The sequence below is a fragment of the Dipodomys spectabilis genome, unplaced genomic scaffold (assembly GCF_019054845.1).
Source record: "Dipodomys spectabilis isolate Male_0828 unplaced genomic scaffold, ASM1905484v1 ptg000422l, whole genome shotgun sequence".
Lineage (NCBI taxonomy): Eukaryota > Metazoa > Chordata > Mammalia > Rodentia > Heteromyidae > Dipodomys > Dipodomys spectabilis.
In genome coordinates, this window is record NW_024871099.1 from 7,603,233 (window position 1) to 7,626,537 (window position 23,305).

The 23,305-nt window shown below is 48.9% G+C and overlaps 1 protein-coding gene across 1 annotated transcript in view; it reads right to left on the minus strand.

Annotated features, from left to right (window-relative positions):
* Nucleotides 1-23,305, minus strand: part of Grik5 (glutamate ionotropic receptor kainate type subunit 5) — a 59,121-nt gene that overhangs the window by 20,041 nt on the left and 15,775 nt on the right. The window contains 5 exon segments of the mRNA XM_042667921.1: nucleotides 7,891-7,977; nucleotides 7,979-8,095; nucleotides 22,103-22,210; nucleotides 22,296-22,400; nucleotides 22,790-22,942. Of these exon segments, the coding sequence (XP_042523855.1) occupies nucleotides 7,891-7,977; nucleotides 7,979-8,095; nucleotides 22,103-22,210; nucleotides 22,296-22,400; nucleotides 22,790-22,942 (570 nt within the window).

The window sequence follows — 23,305 nt, forward strand, 5'->3', positions numbered from 1 at the left end:
GTCTTGAGAATTTCTATACCCTGACTGGCCTTGAATCATGATCCTGGATCTCTGCCTCCCAAGTAGCTAGGATCGCATGAGTGAACCACCCTGCCTGGCTTTCTATGAAAGAGCTGTGGTGTCTAGTCAAGTAGCTGATGTTATTTTCATCCCTAGCCTGGACTGGAAAAACATCCCCAGGGGATATTACCAATCCCACTGGAAGAAGTGACTTCCTGTTCCCCAGATTTGATTGGCATAATATTGTCAAAGCAGTGCATCAGCCCCATGCTGGAGGGACTCTCAAGCTCACATTATCATGGCACAAAATGGGACAGCTGATGTTCTGGGCTAAGGGGCAAAGAGGTGCACACTTGGCTTCTGGTGATCTTTGGAAACTGGTATGGAGGGGGAAAAAACCCCCAAGGCTTTGCTAGGTCAGTAGCTGACACCAACTGCCAAGGGTTGTGTTGATCTGCTCTAGGAAAGAGACTTCATTTGGCACAGCAACTGCAATTGGAGCTATCACCTGATTATGGGGACAATAATCTGCAGGCATTCTCCTGTGTCTATCTACCTTCTGCACAGGCCAAATGGGCCAGCGGAGTGAGGGTGGGTCACCACCCCTGCTTCTTTCAAGCTGTTCATTCCTTCGGAGGATGTAGAATTGCTTTTGAATGACTGTCCTGGGAAAGGTGCGGCGTTCCAGGGACTTCCACTTGGATCTTTCTATCATAATGGCCTGGTTCCATGGGTCAGTGCACCAATGCAGGGTTTTGCTGGCTTCAGTGGATGTTTATTTCAATTACACAGCCAGAAACCAGGGACACAGGGTGAATCCATGGCCTTGTCCGGCCTGTCCTCAGTCGAGTCTGGCTCAGATTCCATTGATTACCTATTCACATAAGCTCTGCCTCGGTCCACCAGTCAAAGCAGGATTTACCATCTACCAAAATGACAGAGGGTTTTCTATTACTAAGAGCCAACTGAAATACTCAGTGCCCAGAAGGAGCCTGTGTAGAAATTAATCCTTTTGAAAAACCAATTCAACAATATATAATGACAGTCATAAGGACTCTTTTTCACACACTATTTTTTTTTGGGGGGGGGGTGATAGTGCTAAGGATGGAATCTAGGGCCTCACACATGCTAGGCAAGCACTCTAAAACTGAGGATGCTTCAGTCATTCTATGCAGAGTCAATCTTAATAAAATAAGCCTGGCACAGTGGCTCATGCCTGTAGTGCTGGCTACTTGGGAGGATGAGGTAGCAGATGGACCATTTGAGCTCAATAATTTGAAGCCAGCCTGGACAACATAGTGAGATCCCCAAAAGTTAGAGAGAGGCAGGGAGAGAGGAAGGAGAAAGAGATGAAGAGAGCATGGAAGGAAGGAGGGAAAAAAGGGAGGAAGGAAGGGGAAGGAAGGAAGGAAGGAAGGAAGGAAGGAAGGAAGGAAGGAAGGAAGGAAGGAAGGAAGGCAAATAAGCAAAGATTTTGTACAAAGATGTCTGTTTATGATGAATAAAAACATTGGATAGGGCTGGGAAGGTGGCTCAGTGGTAGAGCGCTTGCCTTGCATGCTCAAGGCCCTGGGTTCGATTCCTCAGCACCACATAAGCAAAAAGAAAAAAGCCGGAAGTGGCTCTGTGGCTTAAGTGGTAGAGCACTAGCCTTGAGCTGAAGAGCTGAGGGACAGTGCCCAGGCCCAGAGTTCAGGCCCCACGACCGGACCAAAAAAAAAATTTAAAAAAAAAATTGGATAACAAAAATATCTCTATGTATTTCTATCTCTATTTTTTTTTTTTTTTGCAAGTGCTGGGGGCTTGAACTCAGGGCCTGGGCACTGTCCCTGAGCTCCTTTTGCTCAACGCTAACACTCTACTACTTGAGCCACAGCACCACTTCTGGCCTTTTCTGTTTATGTGGTACTGAGGAATCAAACCTAGGGCTTCATGCATGCTAGGCAAGCACTCTACCACTAAGCCTCTGTCTGTCTGTCTGTCTGTCTGTCTGTCTGTCTGTCTGTCTAGTCAAGGAGTCAGGCACTGGTGACTCTCACCTGTAATCCTACTTATTCAAGAGGCTAATGTCTGAGGATCCAGGTTTGAGGCCAGTTTGGGTAGACAGATCTGAGAGACTCTCAACTCCCATTAGCTGGCAAAAAAAAGCTGGAAGAAGAGGTGAGGTTCAAGTGGTAGAGCGCCAACCAACCTCCAGCAAAAACAAAACAAAAAGCTGGGCGCTGGTGGCTCATGCTTATAATCCTAGCTACTCAGGAGACTGAGATCTGAGGATGATGGTTCAAAGCTAGCCCAGGCAGGAAAGGCCGTGAGACTCTTATCTCCAATAAACCACCAGAAAACTTGGGCTGTAGCCCAAGTGGTAGAGTGCTCACCTTGAACTGAAGAGCTGAGGTACAGCGCCCAGGCCCAGAGTTGAAGCCCCACAACTGATAAAAACAAAAACAAAAACAAGTGAGAGCACAAGGTCCCAAATTCAAGCTCCAGTACTGCCTGGCCCAAGGCGGGGTGGGGGGTGGGGGGGAGTTAAGATTAAATAGTGCTGGACGCAAGGCTCAAGTTGTAACAATGCTGAGTTTGGATCCTAGGGTTATTTTTTAAAAAGTAAATAATAATACATTCGCATGGAGAGAAATACTCCACCATATTACATTCTATTTAGGCTAAAACAATCAGATATTATTTTTGGCCTTTCACATGGGCAAGGACGGTTTTGGAAAGATCGATACTATACCCACTATTGGCAAGAGCAAAGGAAAACTGATATTCTTATGCACTTTTGGCAGTATATACTTAAAAGAAACAACAAAACCTCATATCCTTTGACCTAGCACTTCGATTTCTTAGAATGTATCCCTCAGGAACACTCTCATAAAGCCACAGGCCAAGTTTAGAAGGGCAGCGGCTAGGTATTCTAAGACTGGAAAGCACCCAGCCAGCCATCAGTAGGGGATGAGTTCAATAATTCATGCTCCAGTCACAAAATGAAATTCCTATATCTTAGCTTGCATAATTTCTTCCCTTGTTCTTTCCTTCTCTTTCTTTCTCTCATTTTTTTTTGGGGGGGGGAGAGGCTTGCTTTCCCCTTGAATTTCAAACGAGTATCTTAAAAGATCTATGCCCAGACATAACTCTTGTTTCTCAATCCACTGCCCTACAGTGAAAATGCCTCACCATTTTCCCAACCTCCCCAGACAAACCCTGCAGTCATCCAATTCCTTGGGTGTTTATATGCAATCTGGCAGCACACTTCCAGAGGTAGGGGGGGATTGAAGTCCAAAGGCCAGCCTGGGCCAAAGCTCCAGACCCTATCTGAATAAACTAAGAAGCACAAAGGATTAGGGCATGGCTTAAGAGTTAGAACTTTTGCTTGGAGGGTCTCAGTTCAATTCCCAGTACTACCAAGAAATAGAAATAAGATCCTGATCTATGTTTCCCAAAAGGTCCCTGTACTAAGCCACAGCATGCTCAGTCCCACCTCAGGGTCCTCTATCTGGAAAATACTCTTCCCCTCTCATGCAGCAAGCTATTACTTGGCATCTACTGAGTGGCAGACTCTCCTGGGGGCTGGGGAGATAGGCAAAGCCTGGGCCCTTGTGACCTCCCTTTCCCAATGGGTCTTCTCAGGGCTGCCTTCCTTATTTTACTCCTTTTTCTAATCGCTAGACAACTACCATGACTCAAGTATCCATGCATCAGCTACTCTGTATCCTCTCCCCGTTTTCTTCCTATTCCCTCATGCACCCACCATGTCATAGGATGCTAATTGCTGTCAAGTCTCTCCCAGTAGAGTGTGAATTTCAAGGAGGCGGGGCTGGGGTTGCTGGGCAGGAAACATGTCTGTTCTGTACACTTCTGCCCCCTAGTGGCTGGAACAGAGATGGGCACATGACTCATACTCTATAAAAACAGTTTTTTAAAAACAAAACAAAACAGAACAAAAAAACCAGGCCGATCTATGTGTAATAACCCAGAGAGATGCCAAGATATAAATACAAAAATAGTAACGTTGGGCACACACTGGTGGCTCACGCCTATAATCTTAGCTACTCAGGGGGCTGAGGATTGTGGTTTGAAGCCAGCCCAGGCAGGAAAGTTTGTGAGATTCTCTCTCTCCCTCCCTCTCTCTCTCTCTCTCTCTCTCTCTCTTTCTTTTTTTGGAGGCCTCAGGCTTGAACTCAAGACCTAGGCACTGTCCCTGAGCCTTTTCACTCTGAGCTAGCACTCTATCAGTTTGAGCCACAGCGCCACTTCTGGTTTTCTGGTGGTTCATTGGAGATAAAAGTCTCACAGATTTTCCTTGCCAAGGTTGGCTTGGAACCACGATCCTCAGATCTCAGCCTCCTGGGTAGCTAGGCCAACAGGCGTGAGCCACCCATACCTGCCCTGTGGGCTCTTATTTCCAAAAAAGCCAGAAGTGTAGAGCTGTGGCCCAAGTCGTAGAGCACTAGCCACAAGCAAAAGAGGCTCAGCAGCAGGGCTCTGGTGGCTCCTGAGGCCCTGTGTGGGAGAGGCAGTGTCTCTCTGCTGCTCAAGCCCAGATCTCATGTTGGCCAGAGGGGGGGCGATCTTCTAGCCATGAAATGGTGTAAAGTCAAGTCAATCAGTGGTGACATTCCCATGTGGCTTGGCAATGCTGGCTGTCCCCACAGCAGCAGTGCAGATTCGGCAGGGGCAACCCCCCTTCCTCCCTTGCCACCCCCCCCCCCCCAGCCTGCTCCTCCTCTGCTATTCTTTCGCTAGCTAAATGTCGTCAGCGGCCCCAGCCAGACAGGCGAGAATGCCACCCCTTCCTCCTTCATTCCCCTCCCGGGAGCCACCAGACACTGGGCTCTCCAACACTTCCCACAGTCCATCATCGCCCCACCCCCCAAACTCCTCCTTCCTGTTTCTGCTGCCACTGTGAGCCAGCTCAAAGCCTTCTGGAAGCTTCCTGTGGACCCTCTGAAGCTCCAGGAAGGGCAAGGTCAAGCCTGGTTAGTTCACCACCCTATCCCCCTGGGATAAAGCACATCATGCATAGTAGGTGCTCAATAAATGTCAGCTGGATGGCAAATGGATGAGCATACAAGTATATGTGTGAGCCAGCCAGGGTGACAGGAATAAGAATGGTAACAGAATAGGGCATGGGCATACAGCACTCTGCCTGCCCCCCCCCCCGCCCACCTTCCAGGCCCTGTTCTAGATTCATTCCATGCTCCTGGTGCTCTATGCTGGGTGAAATTTATCCCTACTTTAGAGCTGAAGAAACTAAGTTACAGGGAAGTTAAGTAAATTGGTAAAGGTTACCCAATTTACCCAGCTATTGCCCTAGCAAGAGCCAAGATTCAGATAGGATTTACGGTTACAACTGTAGCAATCAACTCTCCAAAGCTACCTCCTGGGTACCAAACCCTCTTTTGTCCAGGGACCACAAACGTTATTAAGACCTGCTTCAACTCAGGCAGCTGTCAAGAAGTCCTGTGCCAGACTGGTCTCCTTCTGGGCTGATACATCAACTAGCATCCAGTTGACAGTGACTTCCCTTCAGGGGTTCATTCCCCTGGAGCCCACTTCCCTCTTGGGGGTTCCAATGAAAGAACATTTCTGGGCCTGCATGACCAAGAACCATGCTGTGGACATCGGCCCAGGGAAGCCAGTGAGAGAGCGGCACAGGGCACTCTGCTTGGGCCTTCTCCCCTCTCTCTCATCCGGCCTTAAAACCTACCCTAGGGCAGAGGCTTTCAAATCGGCTGGCAGCAGGGAAATGGAGGGCAGGCATGCCTCAGGGCGTGCCTATGGGATGTGGGGTGTGATGGAGGACCAAAGAGTCAGGTCTTGGCCGGGGAGGAGGGGGGGGGGCGTGGAGACATCTCTCTCCTTTTCCCCAGAGCTGCTGTGCTTTTTTATTTTTTTTTAAGTCCAGGGTTCTGAAGAAGCTTTCAATCGGAGGACACGTTCTGGCATTCACAATAATTTTTGAAAATCAGTACCTTAGGGAATAAATGTCCTTGTCAAGCCCAGGGGCTCTGCTTGTGTCTATCCTGGTGACATTCAGGGGTTCGAATGCAGTAAATTCTAGTACAAGAGAGACAAGGGTGAGGCCCACCAAGGGCAATGCCAAGGCTGCCCGCATTGCTCCTGGATGTGGTTCCCTGTCCCGCACACCAGCTCTTGGCTTGTTCTGGCTGGGGGGGTGGGGTGGGATGGGGGGGTGTCTGTTTGGTACAGTCTCATTTCTGGGCATCTGCCCACCCAGTTCTTATGTCTGCTGTGTGACAAAATAGGAAATGTGTCTCTGTTGCTTAAGACCCTTACCACACACCTTTTCAGGTATTATGTCCATCTTTGGGGGAGAGAAACAGGTTCAGGAAGAGAAATGGCCGAGTGCTGATGGCTCACGCCTGTCATCCTTGCTATTCAGGAGGCAGAGATCTGAGGATCGCGATTCAGAGCCAGCCCAGGCAGCAAAGGCCATGAGACTCTTATCTCCAATGAAACACCACAAAACCAGAAGTGGAGCTGTGGCTCAAAGTGGTAGAGTACTGGCCTTGAGCAAAATTGCTCAGGCACAGTGCCTAGGTCCTGAATTCAAGCTCCGTGACCAACAGAGAGAGAGAGAGAGAGAGAGAGAGAGAGAGAGAGAGAGAGAGAGAGAGAGAGAGAAATGGATGTTGAAAATGAACTATACAACTTGTGGGTGGGGATGAGAGAGAAAAAACTGGGAGAAAGTGAGAGAAGGGGTGACATTGTCTAAAAAGAAATGTTCTCTTTACTCGACTTATATAACTGGAACCGCTTTGCATATCACCTTTATATATAGATAGATATTTTGGCGGTCATGGGCCTGAACTCTAGGCCTGGGCGCTGTCCCTCAGCTCTTCAGCTCAAGGCAAGCGCTCGACCACTTGAGCCCTAGTGCCATTTCTGGTTTTTTCTGTATATGTGGTGCTGAGGAATCAAACCCAGAGCCTCATGCATGCAAGGCAAGGGCTCTACTACTGAGCCACCTTCCCAGCCCGCCTTTATAACAATAAAAAAATTAAAATTTTTTTGAAGAAGAGAAATAAGCCGGGTGCCTGTGGCTCACACCTATAATCCTAGCTACTCAGAAGGCTGAGACCTGAGGATTGTGGTTCAAAGTCAGCTCAGGCAGGAAACTTGTGAGATTCTTTTTTTTTTTTTTTTTTGGGTCCGGTCATGGGGCCTGAACTCTGGGCCTGGGCGCTGTCCCTCAGCTCTTTAGCTCAAGGCTAGCACTCTACCACTTGAGCCACAGCACCACTTCTGGCTTTTTTTTTTTTGCTTATGTGGTGCTGAGGAATCGAACCCAGGGCCTCAGGAATGCAAGGCAAGCGCTCTACCACTGAGCCACCTTCCCAGCCCCATTTGTGAGATTCTTATCTCCAATTAACCACCAACGAGCTAGAAGAGGAGCTATGGCAGAAGTAGAACACTAGTCTTGAGTCCAAAAGTTTAGTGACAGTGCCGAGGCAGTGAGTTCAAGCCCCAGGACCAACATTAAAAAAAAAAAAAAAAGATAAAAAGAAAGGTAAAGTCCTTGTTCTCCTCACTTCTGGAAGATTCCCCCAAACTACCTTGATCCTTTGCTTGGCTCCCATTTTATGTCACTTTTGCTCATTCAACAAACCTTTGAACACGAACCAAACAAACTCAGGCCTCATGAGGAGGGCATTTGGCAAACCAGGAGCAAGATGGTGATATACCACCATTCTTCCCTGTCTGTTCCCCCGGGGTAGCCACGTAGTTCAGCACCCGGTGTACCATCAGCCAGATGGGTGTAGAGCCTTAGAAACTTCTTCCTGTTCTTTTTTGTTTTTTAATATGCCCGGCTGGTCCCAACCACCCTCCTTTCTTCTCCCACTCCGTGGTAACCTTCCCCAGCCATACCCGGTTGATGAGCTCGCCAACCATGCCTGTCCAGGAGCCATTGGGCTCGGGAGCCCCATAGAGCCCGTCCTCCACCAGCCGCAGGCGGGTAGCGGAAGCGGAGCAGCTCAGCCAGCTCCCGCAGCATGTCCACGCAGAAGCCCTCGAAGCGTTCATTCCCTGACAGGGCCTGGAAGTTGGGCCGGCGCATGACGTAGGGATTCTCCTGGATGGGCAAAAGACAGATGGGGTCAGAGATCAGGTGCCCAAGGGGTAGAGGTTGGGGACCAAATTAGGGATCCTGAAGTCAAGGGCAGAACTAGAGGATCTGGACTAGGCAAGCTAGAGCAGGTTTTTGCTCACGGAGTCACCATACACATTAGGCATGCACAAACGCTCTGTGGGGCCTGGCACCATTGTCATATGCATGTCATCCCAGCTACTCAGGAGGCTGAGATCTGAGGATCGTGGTTTGAAGCCAGCCCAGGAAGGAAAGTCCATGAGACTCTGTCACTTTTGGCTTTTTCTGTGTATGTGGTACTGAGGAATCGAACCCAGGGCTTCATGCATGCTAGGTAAGCACTCTACCACTGAGCCACCTTCCCAGCCCCAATAAGATTCTTATCTCCACTTAACTACCAGAAAACTGGAAGTGGGTGCTATGGCTCAAAGTGGTAAAGCACTAGCCTTGAGCGAAAAACAAAGCAAAACGAAACTTAGGGACAGCGCCCAGGGTCTAAGTTCAAGCTCGACCACTGAAAAAAATAAAAATGCTCTGTGGGGAGAAGAGGCTGGACACTAAGGGAAAAAAACCATGTGGATCCTATGAGCTGTTAGCAGATTGCAGGAGCCCTTTTGTTATTTATTCATTTTTATTTATTTATTATTGATTTTTTTGGGGGGTCCAGTCATGGGCCTGAACTCTGGGCCTGGGAGCTGTCCCTCAGCTCTTCACCTCAAGGTTAGTGCTCTACCACTTGAGTCACAGAGCCACTTCCGGCTTTTTTCTTTTTGCTTATGTGGTGCTGAGGAATCGAACCCAGGGACTCATGCATTCAAAGCAAGCGCTCTACCACCGAGCCACCTTCCCAGCCCCCTTATTGATTTTTTTTTTCTTTTTGTCGGTTGTGAGGCCTGAACTCTGGGCCTGGGCGCTGTCCCTCAGCTCTTCAGCTGAAGGCTAGCGCTCTACCACTTGAGCATCAGCCCCACTTCCGGCTTTTTCTGCTTATGTGGTGTTGAGGAATCGATCCCAGGGCCTCATGCATACAAGACAAGTGCTCTACCACTGAGCCACCTTCCCAGCTCCCTTATTGATTTTTTTAAGGTAGGGTCTTGCTATGCAGCTTTCAATGACTACAAGGTAGCTTTTTTTTTTTCTTTTTTTTTTGGGTCCGGTCATGGGGCCTGAACTCTGGGCCTGGGTGCTGTCCCTCAGCTCAAGGCTAGCGCCCTACCATTTCCGGCTTTTTGCTTATGTGGTGCTGAGGAATTAAACTCAGGACCTCAGGCTTGTAAGGCAAGTGCTCTACCACTGAGCCACCTTCCCAGCCCAAGGTAGCTTTTTTTTTTGCTTTGTTTTGTTTTTGTCAGTTGTGGGGCCTGAACTCTGGGCCTGGGCACTGTCCCTTAGCTTTTCAGCTCAAGGCTAGCACTCTACCACTTGAGCCACAGAGCTACTTCCGGCTTTTTCTGTGTAGGTGGTGCTGAGGAATCGAACCCAGGGCTTCATGCATACAAGGCAAGCACTCTACCACTGAGTCATCTCCCAGCTCCAGCAAGGTAGCTTTTTGGGACTCCTACCACAGTCTCATGAGTGCTGGAATTATAGGTGTGCACTATCATATCTGGCTTGCAGGAAGCCCATGTTAGTCTCCATGGCCAACCTGATGTTCATTGTTTTCCAACCAAAAAGCTTGTAAGGGACGGAGGGAGCTTCAGACAAAGCAGATTGGATAGCACCATGAACTGTGCCAAACTATAACAGGGCTTTCAGGGGTGTGTGTGTGTGTGTGTGTGTGTGTGTGTGTGTGTGCTGGTGCTGGTCCTGAGGCTTGGAGTCAGGGCCTGGGTGCTGTCCCTGAGCTTTTGTATTCAGACCTAGTGTTCTACCATTTTGAGTCACAGCTCCATTTCTAGTTTTTTTGGTGGGTCATTGGAGATAAGAGTATCACAGATTTTCCTGTCAGGGGGCTGGCTTTGAACTGCGATCCTCAGATCTCAACCTCCTGAGTGGCTAGGGTGACAGGTGTGAGCCACCAGTGCCCAGCTTCAGATTTTTTAGTATGATCTTTATCATGATAGGCTACAACTCCAGTCAACACACACACTCATGAGCAGGGCGCGCGCGCGCGCGCGCGCACACACACACACACACACACACACACACACACACACACACACACACATCCCTAAACTCCAAAAAACCATCCTTCCTTTCAGTGACCTGGAGTATCACACACTAACATTCCCCTATTTGGCTGCACTTCATTTTCCCACATAGCCAAGAGTGACTCACTAAATCTACTTCCCAATCCACTGAAGGGACTCAGGGGGCATCCTGGCCAGGATTTCACTCCAGCCCAAAGCCGTCTGGAGGAAGCAGGCTTGCCATGCCAGATGGTACAATTTCGAGAGCATTTAGAAGCCTAGATTGTTCTGCAAAAATCTCCTGATTATGAATGTTAGCAACTAATAATTCTATACCTATTTTTTTTAGGCCAAACAAACACACCTGTCACTTTGTAATCTCTGGTCTTTTGCTACAATGATTATTTCTGAGGATCATAAGTAAATTTTACTGACCCCATCATGCCAAAAACAAAAACAAACAAACAAACCAAAAACAACCTCACAGCTGGGTGTTAGTGGCTCATGCCTATAATCCTAGCTACTCAGGAGGCTGAGATCTGAGGATCGTGGTTCAAAGCCAGCCCAGGTAGGAAACTCCATGAGACTCTTATCTCCAATAAACCACTCAGAAAACTAGAAGTGGTGCTGTGGCTCAAGTGGTAGAGCAATTAGCCTTCAGCTGAAGAGCTGAGGTACAGCGCCCAGGCCCAGAGTTCCAGCCCCACAACTGACAAAAAACAAACCAGCTCCCCCCCCCCCCAAAAAAAGCAGAGAGAATATTCAAAGTGCTAGCAAGATGAGTTATCTAGGGTGAATCCAAAACAAAAAAGTTATTTTGACAGAGTTATTATCTAAAGGATGGACCATACAGTATCACTTTGAATAAATGAACAAAGGACTTAGGCCAGACACCAGTAGTTCACACCTGTAGTCCTAGCTACTTGGGAGGCAGAGATTAGAGATGGTGGTTCAAAGCCAGTTTAGGCACAAACATAGGACCCTATCTAGATGCATGTGCCTGTCATCCTAGCTATGTGGTAAATGTAAAAGGTAGATCAAAGTCCAGGATGCCCTGGACATATACCTAAGACCCTATTTTTAAAATAATGAAGAGCTGGGTGTTAGTGGCTCATGCCTATAATCCTAGCTACTCAGGAGACAGATCTGAGGATCACAGTTCTAAATCAGCCCAGGCAGAAAAGTCCCCATGAGACTCTTATCTCCAATGAACCACTCAAAAACCAAGTGGCTCAAGTGGTAGAGCGCTAGCCTTGAGCACAAAGAGGCTCAGGGACAGCGCCCAGGCCCTGAGTTCAAGTCCTACAACCACCACCACCACCAACAAAATAATAATAACAAAGATAACATGGGCTGGGGGCATAGCTCAAGAAGTAGACAATCTAAAAGAACAAGGCTCTGAGTTCAACACCCTCCGTCCGACCAAAAAGAAAAGGATTTAGGACTAAAGAATGAGATCCACAATGACAGTGTTGTTAAGCACCGGCCTTGTGTGTGTTGTCCTCTCTGGGGCTTGACACTGAGGTAGGGATTATTAGACACATTTTTTACACATACTCGCAGAGAGGGCAAAGGGCTTCTCGGTCACTTTTCATAATTACTGAACTCTGCCACAGATGTGGTGGAGATAGGCTATGGCCTCATTCATCAGAAGGGGCGTCCACTTCTCTATTCCTTGGGTCAAACTGGCCTTGTGCCTTGCTTTGGCCAACAGAACCTGGTGGAGATGAAGCTGTTTGGATTTCAGAGCACTGGCATTCAGAGCAGCTCTTAGGACCAGAGGCTGAAGGAATGTCAGAAGTCCAGACCAGGCTGAAGGATGACACAGAGATCAGGCAGGACGTGCTAGCCAACACACCTTCTAGACCTTCTGATATAACCTGAATGCAACCACAGTGTGCCCAGGTAGGACCAGGCAAGACTCGTGAGAAATAACAAATCATGAGCCTGGCACTGATGGTTCACACCTGTAATCCTAGATCATTCGGAGGCTGAGATCTGAGTATCTCAGTTTGAAGCCAACTAGGGGGCTGGGAAGTCCATGAGACTCTTATCTCCCATGAATATCACACACACACACACACACACACACACACACACACACACACACACACAGAGAAAAGCAAGAAGTGGAGTTGTGGCTTAAGTGGTAGAGCAAAGTAAATAAAAACAAACAAACAAATAAATATCTCAGGGATAGCACTCAGGGCCTGAGTTCAAGTTCCAGGACTGATACTTTAAAAATTTTTTTGCCGGTCGTGGGGCCTGAACTCTGGGCGTGGGCGCTGTCCCTCAGCTCTTCAGCTCAAGGCTAGCGCTCTACCCCTTGAGTCACAGCACCACTTCTGGCTTTTTCTGCTTATGTGGTGCTGAGGAATCGAACCCAGGGCCTCATGCATGCAAAGCAAGCATCCTACCACTGAGCCTCCTTCCCAGCCCCGATACTTTTTTTTTTTTTAACAATATTATAAGTTCCAAGTCTCTGCATTTGGGGGTGACAAAAGTCTCTCTCCCCATTCAGTTAGGTCCTGTCACGGGCACTCTATGACCCCACACAGTCCTGCGGCTGAATGACAACAGGAAAAAGATGGAGGATGGAGGGGAGTTAGCACTTTCTCTCTCTACCAAGCTGCTTCTCCAAATCAAAAATTATGGAACTGGGAGCAGGAATGTGCGATAAGACTAAGAATAGCGGCGCCAGCTAGCATTTCTCGTGGGCTTGCTGTGTGACAGGTCTTCTGTCAGCGTGGGAGGTCGGTATTATTACCTGCTTTAGAGATGAGGACAGCGAGGTCCAGAGAAGTGAAGTCGTAAATGACTGAGGACAAGTCATCTGACTCCAAAGCTCTGCTCTTAAGCCCTCTGCCAGACCCGAGCTCAATGGACAGAACCAGAGAGTGGACATGGAAGAAGCCAGACACAGAGACGGAGGATCTGGGTTGTTGGGTATTGAGGCTGGAGAATAAAAAAAATAAATAAAAAATCAAGAATCCCAGAGACAGGTTCCCCAGGCTGGAGCAGGAGGCTTTCAACTAGCCTTTCCTGGTACACAGAGGAGGAAAAATAAGACTTAGGCCCAAGGTCAAAGCTACAGCAGGGAAGAAGGAAGGAGAGACAAACTGTCCCTTTTACTAGAACAAGCTCATCTCCAAATCCAGGATGGAGGAACTTGGGGCTTATAGAGACAAAAACAGAGACTAGGGCCTGGGACAGACAGAATTCAGGATGAGAAAACAACACCAATCTGGGATCCAACTTCAGAGCCTGGGACCCTCACCCAGTATGCTTAAGGAGTTTTTCAAATTCTTTTCATAAGAAGCAATTAAGCACTGGGAAGGTGGCTTAGTGGTAGAGAGCTTGCCTAGCATGCATGATGCCCTGGGTTCGATTCCTCAGTACCACATACTCAGAAAAAGCTGGAAGTAGCCCTGTGGCTCAAGTGGTAGAGTGCTAACCTTGAGGAAAAGAAAGTTCAGGAACAGTGCCAAGGCCCTGAGTTCAAGCCCCAGGACTGGCCAAAAAAAAAAGAAGGGGGATGGAGGTTTAGCCCAGCGGAAGGGCGCCCGCCTGGCATGCGGAAGGGCGCCCGCCTGGCATGCGCAAGGCCCTGGGTTCGGTTCTCAGCCCTGGAAAAAAAAAAAAAAAGAAAGCTGGGAAGTTGGCTCAGTGGTAGAGCACTTGCCTTGCATGCCTGAGGCCCTGGGTTCGATTCCTTAGCACCACATAAGAAAAAGCCAGAAGTGGCGCTGTGGCTCAAGTGGTAGAGCACTAGCCTTGAGCTGAAGAGCTAAAGGACAGCGCCCAAGCCCAGAGTTCAGGCCCCACGACCGGACCCCAAAAATAAAAAAAGAAGAAGAAGAATCAATTAAAAGCCAGGTGCTTGGTGGCTCACACCTCTAATCTGAGCTGCTCAGGAGGCTGAGATCTTAGGACCACAGTTCAGAGCAAGCTTGGGCAAGAAAGTCTGTGAGACTCTTATGTCCAATGGACTGGTACACACATATACACACACACAAATAAACAAATAAGACTAAGATTCTTTTTTTTTTTTTGGGGGGGGGTCAGTTGTAGCGCTTGAACTCTGGGCCTAGGTACTGTCTCTGAATTCTTCAGCTCAAGGCAAGCACTCTACCACTTGAGCCACAGTGCCACTTCCAGTTTTCTGGTGGTTAATTGGAGATAAGAATCTCACAGACCTTCCTGCCTGGGCTGGCTTTGAACCTGGATCCTCATATCTTAGCCTCCTGAGTAGTTAGGATTACAGGCATAAGCCACCAAGGCCTGGCTAAGATTCTTTTTTTTTTTTTTTTTTTGGGTCCGGTCGTGGGGCCTGAACTCTGGGCCTGGGTGCTGTCCCTCAGCTCTTCAGCTCAAGGCTAGCGCTCTACCACTTGAACCACAGCACCACTTCTGTTCTGGCTTTTTTTTTTTTGCTTATGTGGTGCTGAGGAATCGAACCCAGGGCCTCAGGCATGCAAGGCAAGCGCTCTACCACTGAGACAACTTCCCAGCCCAGGGCTAAGATTCTTATATAACAATCTGAAAGAAAATTTTATATAGGAGCCCAACCTTGGGGTCAGGCATCAAGATACTGGTAAGAATAATTGTAGACTCTATCTTACAAATGGCATGTGGACACAAAAAACATAGGTCCAAGAAAGTCGCTGCAGCAATGCTTATGGTAGAACAAAGGCTGAAACAATCTAATTTGGGACAAGTTAAAAAAGATCATCAATGTCATAAAAGAATCCCAGGCAGCTACTAAAATAGCAAGGTCTATAAGATATATTAAGAGTGAAAAAAGAAAAAAAGCCAAGCTACAGAACAATGTGTACGATATGCTGCTCTTTGCGAAAGAAGGAACAGTAATGTGCCTGTATGTGCATAGACATTTCTAGAAGCTCGTTGGCCTCTTACAAAGGAAAATGAGGAATGAGGGAAGAAGAGAAGCTAATGTTTCACTCCCTAAACCCTTCATCCTTTGAATTCTGTTTTATCTAGATTCATATCATTTTCTGTCCCTCACTCCAAGTGCCATGAAATCTTTTTTTTTTTTTGGAGACAAGGTCTTATTACATAATGCCAGACTGCAATTCCAAGTAGATTGCAGATACACATGGAATTAAAGTTTCAATACTTTACTATATTAAGCTTTTAGAAGGCAAAATATTTTCCTCACTTTGTAGTAGGTAAAAGCATCCTTTCATTTTTAAATTTTTCTTTTTTTTATTGTGAAAATACTGTACAGAGGGGTTACAATTACATGGGCAAGATGAGTACATTTCTTTTTTTTGTTTTGTTTTGTTTTATTTTGGGTTCGGTCATGGGCCTGAACTCTGAGCCTGGGCACTGCCCCTCAGCTCTTCAGCTCAAGGCTAGCACTCTACCACTTGAGCTATAGCGCCACTTCCGGCTTTTTTCTTTTTGCTTATGTAGTGCTGAGGAATCGAACCCAGGGCCTCATGCATGCAAGGCAAGCGCTCTACCACTGAGCCACCTTCCCAGCCCCAATGAGTACATTTCCTATCAAGCATTGTAGCTTCCTCCTTTGTTTCCCCTTCCCATCCCATCCTCCTCCCACCCCCCCCCCCCTCCACCCAACCCTCCTCCCTCAGTTTTAATTTTTGTCAGTTGTGGGGCTTGAACTCAGTGCCTAGGCACTGTCCCTAAGCTTCATTTGCTCTGAAGCTAGTTCTCTATCACTTTGTGCCACAGCTCTGCTTCTGGTTTTCAAGTGGTTCACTGGAGATAAGAGTCTCATGGACTTTCCTGCCCTGGCTGGCCTTGAATTATAATCAGTTCTCAGCCTCCTGAGTAGCTAGAATTACAGGTGTGAGCCACCAGTGCCCACCTCCTTTTTTGTTTTGTTTTTGAGATAGACTATTGCTAAACAGCCAAGGCTTGGCTTCAAGCTTTCCATTTTCCTGTCTCTACCTCTCAAGTGCTGGGATTACAGGTGTGTGCCATCATACCCAGGTTCAATTTCTTTTTTTTTCCTTTTTCTTTTCTTTCTTTCTTTCTTTTTTTGGTTGGTTATGGGGCTTGAACTCTGGGCCTGGGCACTATCTCTCAGCTCTTCAGCTCAAGGCAAATACTTTATTACTTGAGCCACAGTGCCACTTCTGGTTTTCTGATGGTTTATTGGAGGTAAGAGTCTCAAGGACTTTCCTGCCTGGGCTGGCTTTGAACTGTGATACTCAGATCTCAACCTCCTGAGTAGCTAGGATTACAGGTGTGAGCCACCAGCACCCGGCTCCAATTTCTTTAAAAAAAAAAAAAGAAAGAAAGAAAGAAAAGAAAAGAAAAAGACTTGAGTAAAGATTTCCCAGAAGAGCATTTCTAAATAGTCACTAATCACAGAAAGATGGTCAAATGCAAACACAAATCAACCCAACATGGCCTTCATCCACTCACAAATGAAGAACAGCTAGCATTCTCCATCATGTGTCACTGGGCAGGGAATGAGGTAGGTACAACCATTTTGGAAAAAGCTAAGACACTGCTACCCAGCAGTACTACTCGTTGAAATATACCCAGGAGAGATGCCAGCACAAGTTCACTAAAAGTCACAGACCAGAATGTATCCAGCTGTACCATTCATTCAAAAGACCCAGAAATAGCTCAAAAGTCCATCTACATTAGACAGGTAAGTAAACTGGGGTGCATTCACAGCACAGAACATACATTGAGTAAATGCAATGTTAAATAAAAGGAGCCAGATACGAGACACATGGACACACAGTGTGACACTTTTGAAGTCCACAAGTGGGCAAAGCTGTGGCATGTGTGATAAGAGAGGGTTGAGATGGTGACTCTCCTGGGCATATTGGTGACAAGAAAGGTCACAAAGAGGCTTCAGGAGTGGAGGACCAGTTGCATACATGCAATCAGTTTTTTGTTTGTTTGTGTGCCAGTCCTGAGGCTTGAACTCAGAGCCTGGGCATTGTCACTGAGCCTTTAAGCTCAAGGCTAGTGCTCCACCCCTTGAGCCACAGCTCCACTTCTGAATTTCATTTATTTATTTATTTATTTTTGTGGTTCATTGGAAATCAAGAGTCTCCGGGACTTTTCTCTGCCCAGACTGGCTGTGAACCACAGTCTTCAGATCACAGCATCCTGAGTAGTTAGGATTACAGGCATGAGCCACTGGCACCCAGCATAGTGTTTGAAAATTCCATGGGAAATAACATTGGGAAGTTTCTAATGGTGTTTTCATTTTTCAGAGTGCTGAAGATGGAACCAGAGCATTATGCATGCTAGGCAAGCGCTCTATCACTAAGATGTGCCCTGAGCCTTATAATTTACACAAGTTTCAATGTGCAGGGTTACTCTTTAACAAAATCTATTAAGTCTGGGCATGTAGCTCAGTGGTAGAACCATGGCCTAGTGTGTTCAAATTCTTTGGTTTCATTCTCCGCACCCCCCCCCCCCCCCACACACACACACACCTCTTAAAAGTAAAACTTGCTAAGCACTGGTGGCTCCCACCTGTCATCCTAGCTACTCAGGAGGCTGAGATCTGAGGATCATAGTTTAAAGCTAGGAAACTCTGTGAGACTCTTATCTCCAATGAACCACCAGAAAACTAGAAGTGGAGCTATGGCTCAAAGTGGTAGCATAGGGCTAGGAATGTGGCTTAGTGGTAGAGTGTTACCATGCATGAAGGTCCTGGGTTCGATCCTCAGTACCACATAAACAGATAAAGCCAGAAGTGGCACACTGTGGCTCAGGTGGTAGAGTGCTAGTCTTGAGCAAAAGAAGCTCAGGGACAGAGCCCAGGCCCTGAGTTCAAGCCCCAGGTCTGGCAAAAAAAAAAAAAAAAACAAACTGGTAGAGGACTAACCTGAATAAAAAGAGCTGAGGTATTGCGCCCAGGCTTTGCGTCCCCCCAAAAAAAGTAAAAATGTAGGGTAGATTCTAGAATATTTCTCCCAAAAGCTGACTGCCTTTCATGAACCTGGGCCTCCTGCAGGGAGCTGGGACAAACGCCATTACAAGATGGCGCCCAACTCCTTTCAGCTTAGAGGTAAACAACTCCACATTAGGCAGTGCTTGGTGGGACTGCGGGTCCCTAGCTTTGCGCATGCGCCATCATTGTAAATCCTGAGCCAATCCCGTGGCACCTGGTGACGGCAAAAGGCGGACAGCCAATCCTGAAGCGACCCGTGTTCCAAACCCTATATAAGCGGCTGTATTTCCTTGCTCGCTCTCTTGCGCTCAAGCTCTCCCTTCAACTAAAAGGCTCTCCAATAAAGTGTGATCTGAGAAGACTCCTGGTGTGGTGGTCGTTCTTCCTCGCTGGCCAAGAAGGCGTTCGCCGCAGCCTCCAATCCACATCCTTGACTTTTTAGCATGCAGTTTATCTGACCCTAATCTGGCCCATGCCCCTCACCCGAAAAGAACTAAGGACAAAGAGAAGAGGCCTGCTCAGGTCACACAGGCCCCCCCAAACAGCCAAGAAGGTAAAAGAAAACTGTAGAAACCAGGGTAAGATAGCACAAAGAACATAGCATAGGTTCTACCAACTCAATCCAGCGCTGGCACCTTTTGGGTTTCCCTTAAGCCTCTTGTGCCTTGGATTGCTGTGTTCATTACCCAGCATGTTTAGAGGGCAAGGCAGGACACTGAGAAGGTTGGCTGAGCCCTGGGCACTGAAGGGTTCCACAGCACAAGCACAAGAGGAATCTCAGGACCCATTTTCCTGATGATGGTATGGAGACTGGGCAGTTAGAGGCAGGAATGGGCGGAAGTCCACCTGCCCCAGAGCAGTGACTCTCACCACCACACCAGCTCCCAAGCACATGGTAAGGCCTGTCCCAGCTGGAGGCATCATCAGAACCAACTGTGTGGCAAGCTGGGTGGTGAAGGGCAGACAGTGGCATGGCCTCATCACATCACCCCTGGCCCTGCGGCATCTCTGTCTTGGAGCTCTAGCAATGCCTCTCTCTCCTCTGGAGTTGTGAGCTCTACTCCGGGACAGCTCCAGCCTACACCTCATCCAGCCATCTCTTCCACTCCCTGACTTGACCAGCCATTGTCCACCAAGTCCCATCTGCACAGCTTCACTCTCTTTTATTTTGGTGCCTGTACTGGGACTTGAACTCAGGGCCTGGGCAGTGTCCCTGAGCTTTTCTACTCAAGCCTAGTGCTCTACCACCTTGAGCCACAGCTCCACTTGCAGAGTTTTTTGGTGCTTAATTGGAGATAAGAGTCTCACAGACTTTCCTGCCTGGGTCGGCTTTGAATCGTGATCCTTAGATCTCAGCCTCCTGAGTAGCTACGATTATAGGCGTGAGCCACTGGTGCCTGGCTTGCATCCACATCAGAATTTCCTTGCTCCTTTTCCCGGGCCTTCTCTCCTTTCCCAAGAGACCCTCGTTGTGCGCTGAGGAACTTTTTGATGCCAGGGTCAGACCTTGCCTTTCTGGCTCAGCCAGGATGAAGTATAAACACATGTGGGCCTTGGAGACTTTTCCCTCAGCTCCTGGGAGCATCTTCATATCCCTCTCCCAACATCAGATTCCTCCAAGCTTGCTAGATGTCGGGAGTGGCTCTGGGCATGACACACATTGTGTCCAGCCAGCCCAGTTGGACTCATATCTCAGTAACAATTGCTTGGCCAGAGACCCATGTCAGAAAATGCTGGATCAAGTACAAGGAACATTTATCTAGCATGTGCGAGGCCGTGAGTTCCACCCTAAGTGACGCAGACATAAACAAATGGACGGATGAATGAATGAGTGAACGAATGAATGAAAATGTTGGTGAGCAAAGGGCTATGCACACTAAGGCTGCTGCCTCCCCATCCAAGTGCCTGCTAAGCCAGATGTTCTCTGTCCCTCACAACTCCTGAGGAACTCCGAAAGTCTGTCTGGTGCTTGCCTGCCCCAGGAGGTCTTCTGCGGCTTCATTGGTAGCTCTGATTTTTTCTGGAACCCTCCCTCATTACTCTAGGTTGGAATGATTATGTCCTGGTGGGTTCCCCCTTCCATCAGGCTATGACTCATGTCTGACACTCCAGAATTTGTACCAGGCCAGGCACGCAGCAGCTTCGGCATTATTCTCAGAATGAATGAGCAAAGCAGCCCATCAAGAGAAGAACCAGCGCCCGGGAGAGAATAATATTGGTTCCAAGTCCTCAGAGAGGAGGAGTGTGAGAAAGATACTCTCCTGATGTCCTCCCCCTGATCACTGTCCCGGCTGCCCCCTCCCCCCCAAAAAAGGGCCTGTCTCCTCTTTCCCCAGGGACAGGCCACACACATCCTCTGCAGAGGTGCTGAGGGCTCCCAGACAGGCCTCAGGGCCCCTGGGTGAGGCTGATAGGAAGTGTCTGGCTTCCTGTGTGCAGGCCATCTGTCTCCTCTACTGCAGGCTCACTGGCCCTCCTCCAGAGGGACTCAGAGTCCACTTTACATCAGGGGTTCCCTGGGGATCAAGGGAGCGACTCTTATCACTGGCTGTCTACAGGAATTTCTGACACCCCGTGGAACCCACTGGAAATGGTCTCTGAACCTCAGTGTCTCACAGCTCTAAGCTGACCCAGCTCCATGGTTCCTATGACAAGAGATGCACCGGTGGCTCATGCCTGTCATGATAGCTACCCAGGAGGCTGAGATCTGAGGATTGCAGTTCAACGCCAGCCCGGGCAGAAAAGGCCATGAGACTCTTATCTCCAATAAACCACTCAGAAAACCGGAAGTGGCGCAGTGGCTCAAGTGGTAGAGCACTCGCTCACCTTGAGCTGAAGGGCTGAGGGACAGCGCCCAGCCAGAGTTCAAGCCCACGACCGACAAAAAAAGAGAGAGAGAGAGAGAGAGAGAGAAGCTAAGGGCCAGGGACTTAGCTGCTTTGATAAGCAAGGGCACCTGGCAGGTCAAGGCACTAGGCCAGCTGCTCAGGGAAGTCCTTGCTCTCAAGGCCCTGTGTGAATTTGTTTGTTACCCCCTGCCTGGCAGGGGACAGCAGGGGGCAACAGAGGAAGAGCCAGACACTCTATCCCAGAGACATGCTGTGAGTTTTCTTACCATCCAAAGGAGAAAAATAAGTCGTTGCTGGCTCACATCTGTAATCCTAGCTACTCAGAGGGCTGAGATCTGAGGATCACAGTTCAAAGTTAGCCGGAGCAGGAAAGTCTGGGAGACTTATCACCAGTTCACCTCCATAAAACCAGAAGTGGAGCTGCAGCTCAAAGTGCTTTAAAGCACTAGCCTTGAGTGAAAGAGCTCAGAGACAGTACCCAGGCCCTGAGTTTAAGCCCCATGACCAACCAAACAACAGAGACACCTAGAAAGGGCCTGGCATGCTGCTTGGTGTAGAATGGATGCTTGATGAAGTTGTTGACAAATCAAGGTCCCTCCGCTTCTGCTTTGCCACAGTCCTTGGCTTGTTGCTCAGATAGGGAGAGGACCGGAGCTTCAGAGCCCAGTCCTCAAGACTCCAGCTTGTGCTTTCTGTGTGACCCTGGCCTAGTGGCTTCATCTCTCTGATTCTGTTTCCACATCTCCAAGACAGATACCAAACGAGTGGGTGTTTGTCAACACACGAGGGACAAAAATGACCATTCTAGTCTATCATGAGTCAATGATTGTACAAGTTGCCGGGAGGGAAGAGCCAGTTTCCCAGGGTAGCCTGTGCCTTCTCCTGCTGCGGCAGTGGTTCGGGTGCTGATGGCTTAGTCAGTCAGAGGTGGTCGGGTGCCTGGGTCACGCCCCCCTGCTCATGTGTAGTGTGACCTGTGCTAGTCAGGGCAGTTCTCCACCTTAGGGGTGCTAGCATGGGCCAGGGTACTGCTCAGGGAAGTCCCAGCATTTGGGGCCCTCGGTTGATTGCCACTGCCACTCCCCCTCCCCCTTGTGCCACTCACCAGGATGGTTGTGACTACCAATGTCTTGTTGGCCAGCGTCTGTGACAGGTTGATGTCCAGGGTGGTGGCATTCATGGCTAGGGTCCGGTTAGAGTACCATACCCCTATCTGGGGGTGCAGAGAGAGTACCATCAGTACAGGCCCCACCCCTCTGCTTCCCATCAGGCCTCTGGCCTTGTCCCGGTCTGCTCACCTCACGGTGGCCCTGCCGGGATTTCTCCAGGATCCGTAGAGTGTAGTTGGTCCTCTGCCCTTTGCTGTTGAATTCGACCCGTCCAGTCAGCCCATCATACTCTACCTAGCAGGGCGGGAGGTGGGGCAGAGGGAGGGGAGGCAGGGCCCAGAGATGGGCCAAAAGGCCCGGCAGACACAAGACATCCATAGAGAAAGACATACAGACAGGAGAAGGAAGGAATGGAAGAGAAGGGACCAGGAGGGAACACAGAGAAGAGAAGAGAAGAAAACACACACGGGGCAATCAGTGGAGACAGCACATCCCAGCATGGACAGGACAGCACAGCAGCAGTGGACATGTAGGGGGGGTGGGAGCGGGGAGAGGCACAGAGATGGGAATGGAGGTAGGGGAGAAGGCAGAGGGCCACAGGGTGGACACAGTGAGTGCCCCGTCCAAGGTGGTTGCGTCCCGCCTCCCCCTCTCTTCTCCTCTCTCCCCTGCTCCTGGCTCACCATGCGCAGGTAGTTCATGAGGCTGGTCCCGTGGGGCCAAATGTTGGCCGAAGTACAGGCCAGCGGCTTGACACCGATCTCCTGGCTGCGATTCAGCTCGCGGACAGCGCTCACTACCACGTGCACGGCGTCAAACATCAGGGCAGCCGAGAGCTAGGGGCAGGGACAGAAGTGAGGAGGGATGGGAGAGAGGCAGCCCGGCTGCAGGGAGCCCTGCAGGCTTCTTACGGTGCTACCCACCAGCCCTCAAGCATCCTCGCAGGAGTATGAAAACAGTGGGTCATGAAGGAGGAAGGGGCAAAAGACAACAGTGGGGCCAGAAACTGGTGGCTCAAGTCTGTCGTCCTAGCTACTCAAGAGGCTGAGATCTGAGGATCACAGTTCAAAGCCAGCCTGGACAAGAAAGTCCAGGAGACTCTTATCTTCAATTAACAACAGCAACAAGAACAAAAAGGAAATGGAGCTGTGGCTCAAGTGGTAGAACACTAGCCTTGAGCAACAAAGCTCAAGGATGGT